General features: G+C 38.1%; 1 protein-coding gene across 2 annotated transcripts in view; it reads right to left on the bottom strand.

The window, feature by feature from the left end:
• Positions 1-1405: 1405 nt before the first annotated feature.
• Positions 1406-7345, bottom strand: part of LOC122084530 (MLO-like protein 11) — a 32436-nt gene continuing 26496 nt past the window's right edge. The window contains exons 9-17 of one of the 2 annotated variants that reach the window (XM_042652835.1): positions 7138-7223; positions 6981-7040; positions 4624-4673; positions 4259-4299; positions 3771-3929; positions 3629-3664; positions 3120-3187; positions 2958-3018; positions 1406-2081 (exon numbers count right to left, since the gene is read on the bottom strand). In XM_042652835.1, coding sequence (XP_042508769.1) covers positions 2064-2081; positions 2958-3018; positions 3120-3187; positions 3629-3664; positions 3771-3929; positions 4259-4299; positions 4624-4673; positions 6981-7040; positions 7138-7223 — 579 coding nt within the window. In that variant the 3' untranslated portion in view covers positions 1406-2063. The remainder of the gene's footprint in view (positions 2082-2957; positions 3019-3119; positions 3188-3628; positions 3665-3770; positions 3930-4258; positions 4300-4623; positions 4674-6980; positions 7041-7137; positions 7224-7345) is intronic. The other variant, XM_042652836.1, reaches the window with a different exon arrangement.

Raw genomic sequence — 7345 nt, 5'->3', positions numbered from 1 at the left:
CAACTTTGATGCCATAATCTCTGTCAGAAAATTGCCGGGTAACATCCTGGGGAACAACTGGATCAGGCTGCTGCCTCTGAGGTGTGTCTTCGATCCGTAAAGTGTTGAGCTGAGGGGGTAATGTAGAGGATCCTTCTTCAGCTCGCTTGTCGGACCTCCTCATAAAGGCAATCATCTCTTCCATAAACTTATCAAACTTGGCTTCAGTCCTCTCAAGCCTAGCATCAGTATTCTGTTGGTTCTCGGCTAACTCACGATATAATTTGTGCAACTCAGCATTGGTGATGTGACTTGCCATGGTTAGAAAATTGCAGGAAAATTTGCTCTGATACCACTTGATGCGGATCCGGATTCCAAGGACCGAAATCGGATCGCTTATGGCCCACAAGAATGACCAAAATCTCAAATTTAATGGTTGGAGGGTATTCTTGTAATTTCAGAAACAAGCAGGGCCTTAGAAATAATTATAAGGTAGATGGGGTAGTTCTAGAACTAAAACTTTAATACAAAGGCTTATTCTGAATTTTACCAAAGAGAAAAAGGGTAATGGAATATAACTTTTGGGAACAAGGGCTTAGTTGTAATAACAGGGAAAATTCTTTTAAAATAATAAAAAAAACCTGTTCTTCTTCTTCTTCTTGTCGTGAGAACCAGAAACCAGCGGACAGAGGAAAATTTCCGATCGGTAGAACTCTCTCAACAATAATCCAATCAAACCGAAACTTTGGGAGAGAGATCGGAAGTCAAATAGCTCTGGATTACAACCATTATCAGATCAGAAGGAGATGTAACAGCCTCAGGGAGAATCTTGCAACCTGAGCATGGCGGAAAACTTAGATCTGAGTTCTGGTTTCAATTCTTCTGTCCTCCGACTTGCAGGAACTTGGTATAGAACTGCATGGATCTGATCGACTCTAAGAACCCTACACTCGACCCAAATCTTGGGGTTAATCGATGGGAGACCAGTCTTCAGGGACAGATTCTTCAGTTCTGGTAGTATTGTCCAGAACAGTATATTGAAATAAAACCCAGAAAAATAATGACGACGAAAAAGAAATAAGAGGAAGCAAGAATGGAAAAAGAAGATTTGAGAAGAGAAAAATCAGAATAATAGCGAGGAAGAACGAAGAACATCAGAGAAGGGGACGAAGAAAACCACCTACGGCAGCCGTCGTTTCCAACCAAAACATAATTTTTTCAATTCATTCAAAAATCCCTACTGAGTTCTCCATTACAGGGCTATTTAAAGAAAAAATAATAACATAATTTTGGAAGCTAATTAAAAATGGAAACTAAACCTAGATAGCAACTAAATAAAAATCAAATCTAAAGATAGCAACTACTTCCATCGTGCAACTGCATCACCCTCATTACCTCAAATCTGCCTGTCAGATTCAGATCTATTTTAAAGACTCAATATACTGTGTGCATTGTTGATTCAGCTAGAATTTCAGGCTGATCAGTATTATTTAAATTGAGATATCTGGTTTTCCCTCAAACCTTGTTCTATCCATATACATGTGATCCTGTTGGAAGCTGATCTCTCACTGGTTCGGGATTAGCACTGCATTAGAACTTATACTGCTAATTACTCTTCCAATTGACTGCACCTTCGGTAGTTTGGCATCAACACCTTCAAAATCACATATTAGGTAGTAAAGGTACTAGATCAACAGCATGTGGCTTATGCTCATATGTGGCCTTCAAATGAACTCTTCTTTGTGGATCAGTTAAGAGTTATGTAAACCGAAATCTGCCTACAATGGTACAATATCCCGCACTTACCACATGTTCACAACCTAAGAGTCTAAGTATGTTCCCAAAACTCAATTTAATCACCACTTCAGTAATGATTACTTGGTTGGTGCAAAGGTAAAAGCTCAAGGTGCTGGCTTGAAGATGTGGGTTCAAGACTTAAGGCAGCCCCTTCGTGCAAAAAAATACATTTCAAAAATTAGAACCAACTACACTCCCAGGACACTGCAAAGCACAAATGGCTCTGGGTTACAGCCTTTTCGCTAACGAATCACTTTCCAAAGTGGTAGGAGCATGCATCCTCACAATCATTTTGAAGAATAACCCTGCCACATGTATTTTTGTCTTAGAATATGGTAGACACATTAGCAAATTTAAAGTATTTCTTAGGGTATTTCTGCCATTGGAGGTCATTGTCACAATCTGTATCTATCAGCTATGAAGGGAAGTTTGACTACGTATATTAAAGTAGAAAAAATTAGAAAAGGTTCTCGGCAAGCTCCTACTGTCCTCGATATGTTCTTTTCTTATCATCATCCTTTTTCCTTGAAAAGCATCTACAAATCCCTCAAAGCCCAGTTATGAGAATTTCTGAAAAATTGATGAGGCTACAAGACAGAAAGGAGCTTGCAGACATCATCATCAGCTACAGAGCAACTCAGTGCAAGAGGCTCCCGCAACTGCAGGGACTGGGATGGGGAAGTGTACACAGCCTTACCCCCTGCATTGCAGGAGAGACTATTTCCAAGTTTCGAACCTGTGACCAACATGTTGCAATAGTGCAACTTAACCGTTGCACCACAGGTTCACCCACTAAATTTTACGTTGAACCATCTACAAGTAATAGTCCTACAGAGACAAATGAAAGTACATATCAGGAATGGATCTAATTCTATGAGACACTCATCGAATATATGCAATAGGCCTTATTGCATCCATTCACTTCATAAGAGGCAGGAAAATACAATGTAGATCTGTCAGGACCAAGAATATCTATAAGTGATGTCATTCAGAAGAGGCAGGAATGATTTTGAGAGTGCAACTAAGCAAATAAAATTCATGAGCAAAATTAAGAATAAATATGCATACGAAGGCATGATAGCAACCATTACCATAATTTAGGAACTTTAATCCCCTAAATATAATTTAATTCTCCTTCCCCTCTTTCAGGGAAAAAAGATCATACTTATGTAGTGGATTACCTGGGTAACCAGCGCATAAAGTGGTAAGGTGCTGTAGCTGCAGAGGAACTGTCCGGCAAACCTACAAATGACAATAAGGGATATGATTGATGAAAAACTGTTGGACTGATTCCAAATGAGCAAACCTAAAGACTATACAAAGTCGTTGGGTTGACTGCATACCCCAAAATCAGCCGGGCATAGACCAGAAAGTGGCTCCTAATAAAGCATGAATTGTACCCAAACTGCCACTGTAAAATAAATCACGATGGTCCAGATGAAAACCACAGATTCCAAAATTAAACTAATAACTAGTTACCAAAGAAAAATAATTTCCTATCTTTGCATTAATAATTTCTTTCACCACCAGGAAATTGGCCATATTTTGCGATTATTTGCAGAATTAGACCATGATAATTGGTAAACCCAGAAATGAGGAATTTGGTTTTACATTTTTTTTTTCTTTCATCCGTCTTTCCTACACTAAAAATTTATTTTCCCACTTGAATTGCTGTTTTGATGACTTGCTATCATCTCAGTCAAATTCACCATCTTCTGGCAGTTCCATTAAAAAGGACCATTATGAACACAGACATCAGGAAACCAGTTTCAGTTTATCAGAAATTATGCAGAAAAATGCCAGCTCCCATATTTCAAAATGTAAACAAAACCAGTGCTATAAGAGAATGTACCCAGAACCAGAAAAAGGATGCGAGCTCAAACGCATTCTGCATACAAAGAGGAAAAAAATGAACATGCATGAATTCAGTTTTCCTACCATGCATTAGTAGACAAAAGAAAATAAACCGTTCTAGAAGAGTAAAAGTGACCAACCTGGAACAGAATAAAATGGATCAGGTACAATAATAATTCTGGTTTCTTGAACCAGAAAAGATCATCCCGAGGTCTTAATTTTGTTCCCCTGATGCCTGCATTCTCCAATGTCAAAGTAGCAATAACATGTTGTAGCTTTGTACCCACCAGAAGCACAAGCTGCACAATAATCCAGGGAATCAGAACTAACACGAGGTGACAAAGATGCCACAATTGGATACTTCAATTAATCCTGACAAATAATAAACTAAATATGAGTATGATGACAGCTAAACACAGCTGTAGCTTTCTTTGGTCAAATTATATTCTTCTCTAGTCTTGACGAAACATTAAAATACTCTAGTCTAAACAACATATTGGCATGTAAGGTGTGCATAAGTACACTTTCATGGATTCACACAATAATGGCACAAATGCCGGTCATACTTATCACTGTAAAGGAACAAGGATTTACTTTAATTTTTGCTAATCAAAGAACAAGGACTTACAATGATAGGAATGATGGCTATCCAGAAATAAAGATTAGACCCTGCAGAACCAATATCAAAACCAACAGGAACATGAGTTTACTAAATAAACTATAAGGTGGTACTTTGTATGACCATAAGCTGAAGGGGGGTTGCAGGGGGAAGGGTGTGGGTGGAGTGAAGTTATTCATGCTTGATCGGCAATACAATTTAAGATTTGGAAATTTGATAATCACATGAAGTCTAATCATGCGAGTAATCAGAAACATCTCATAACTAACATCCCCACCAACTTCCCCGCTTGTACCCCCACCCCAAAAAAAAAACAAAAAAACAAAACAAAACAAAACAAAAGGAAATAAAAATAAATTTATTAGGAAGGATACCTTTCACATTAAACAGCATAAAAGCAATAACAAATCCCCACAGTGGTGCACTGCAATACATTCCACATCCAGGCATTTAGTTGGTTAGCTCAAAAGGAAATTCTACTGTTCAAACACATATCAATACTAAACAAACAGTAAATTACAGAAAAATGTGATAGACTGCCCAAAACAATCAACCAGGTAAATTGCAGATCGAGCCAGAGAATATATATTGTTGCGAAAGTTGTAACTGATCTATGGCAACAAAGGGCTAACATGGAAATATCCTCCATCTTTTGGTAGACCTAGCACATCCAAACTACAAACATGGAATGGAATATATCATTCTGACAGAGAATGAGAAAAAATAACAACTTTTGAAACTTGGCTAGCCTGAGCTCCGATACCGATCCCATCTTCTTTCAATTCAAATAAATAAGTTTGAATCAACTAAGTCTAACTTAGAATGACAAGACAGTTTGATGCGGTTCCGGATTCCAAGGACTGAAATCGGATCGCTTTGGGGCCTATAATTAACAACGAAACCAGTTTTCAAAGAAGTAGGGGTATTTTTGTAAATTCAAGAAATTGGCTCAAGCAACTAAAAGAGAGGAAAGATAAATAATAAAGCCAAACTGGAATAGAAAATAGAAGGGGAGGGGTATTCTGTAATTAGAAATAAAGATAGGGACTATAGAAGATATTAGAAGAAGAGAGGGGCAATATTGGAAATAAGTAAAAAAAAGACTTAAAACTCACTTTAAGAGGTTGTCTCCAACCTCAAGACACCCATCACAGGGACGGAAGAACCAGGGAACGAAAGAGGAGAGAACTCCTTCAAATCTTGTCCGATGGCCATGAAACTTCAGGCGTAGCTTCTCAATAGGAGGCTCTTTCAATCCCACAAGATAACCCCTTGGATCTACTGGCTGGGAGGCTGCGGCAAGAATCAGAAATAAACCAGGGGGTAGAACTTCTAGCAGTCCAGTTGCAGGCTTGTTTTCTCAACTCAGAGTAGGGCTTCTGGTCTAAGATTCAATGGCTGGAGTTGCCTATGAGAGGGATCCCATTACTCAAGACCTGGGCTCAAATAGGTCAGCCACAAAGGAGCAGAACCCAGTTTCCGTGGGCTGCAACTTTCGCCCAGAACAGGGTATAGCAAGAAAACCCAGAAAATAAAGAAAAAAGGATGAAGAAGAAGAAATAAAGTGAGAGATCAGAAAGAGAGAAGAAGAAGATTAAGAGAAAACCAGAAGGGAGAGATGGAGAGAAATAAGGTTGGAAAAATTCAGAGAAGGGGAAAAGAGGGTATCGGCAGCCATGGCAGCCATCGTTTCAACCAAAACCTAAATTCTCAAATTCATTCCAAAAAATCTGTCCGTTACTAGTGTATTACATTGCTTATAAAAGAAAACCAAAGCAATAAAATTGGAAGTTCTTCAAATGGAAACTAATCTAAATTAGAAACTAACTAATACCAAAAGAAATTGTTTCTAAACTGAAAAGAAAATCAAATCAAAAGCCAATTTTCCCTAAATCAATCGTGCAACTGCATCACAGTTGCCAAGTCAAGACCAAGAGACTGAATGTCAATGAAGAGCAACAACCAAACAAAATTCAAGATTCTGGACCGAAATCATCTTCTACATGACAAATTGAAAACGTCTTTAAAATGGAATTTGGCCAGTGAGAACTCCAATAGTATGGCACCATCTTTTTTCGAATCACATCAGCAAGTTTGATTCAACTATGTAAAAATAACATATTAAGGCCATTCCTGAGTTGAGATGAAGACTCACCATCAACAGAGATTAATCACCAAAAAGAACCCTACCTTCTGGACAAACCACTCCATATTGGGTAGTCAGCCAATCATAAAAAAACAAAAAATACAAAATAAGATAGAGCTGTGAGTGGTTATAGACCATCAACTACATCTACAGAGAGTGGTTAATGGTGCCTGTTTACAATGTTACGGTGTTACCCATTTTATAGTAGCTTCGACCAGGAAAAGAGAAAGCTACATTTTGAGAAAGGAGCATTAACAGAATAAAATAGAGCACAATATTGATAAAGGAGCATTAACAGTCAGCGGGTGGGCGGGGGGAGGAGGGAGGGGGCAAGATTCCTAGCTGCAGTAAGATACAATGTGAGGGGCACAAAAAGTGACAAAAAGGAGGACAAAAAGAAGGATTCAGCTCCTCTTCAATACTTAAGGAATCATACACCAACTAAAACAATAATCTAAACGATTATTCAGATTTTTAAATAAGAAAATCTAAATAATAATTTAAAGGGTTGTTTAATCTCAGTCATCCAATTGGGATAAGAAGATGCGTCACCTCCTTATTCTCTTAACTTAAGATGACTGATACCTTAAGTATTGGAGAGGAGCCAGACCTTGAAAGAATGCTAAACACTGCTTTGCCAGTAATCTGGACTCATACACCATGAGAATAAACTCAATTGTTAGCACCTTATAGTCACATGAATAGCTGGAAAAGTGGAATATTTAACAAGGCCGTAGCTAACCTCACACCAACTATCCTCTGGAATTCCTCTTCCATAGAACGAATCATATAGCTGTGGAAATCATATTTATCTGTAAGGTGGTGATTCTGCCAATCATAGAAAATGTAAAAAAAATGTCAATACTTCCATACTGTGGCAAATTTAAGGGTGATATTAGTGAAAGGAGCAAACCCCATAGAACTCAGATCTATTTCATTGAAGTTAAAAA

This window comes from Macadamia integrifolia, chromosome 7, assembly GCF_013358625.1.
Source record: "Macadamia integrifolia cultivar HAES 741 chromosome 7, SCU_Mint_v3, whole genome shotgun sequence".
NCBI lineage: Eukaryota > Viridiplantae > Streptophyta > Magnoliopsida > Proteales > Proteaceae > Macadamia > Macadamia integrifolia.
The sequence above is the reverse complement of the archived record's forward strand: the minus strand, read 5'-3'. Positions and strand labels throughout refer to the sequence as shown.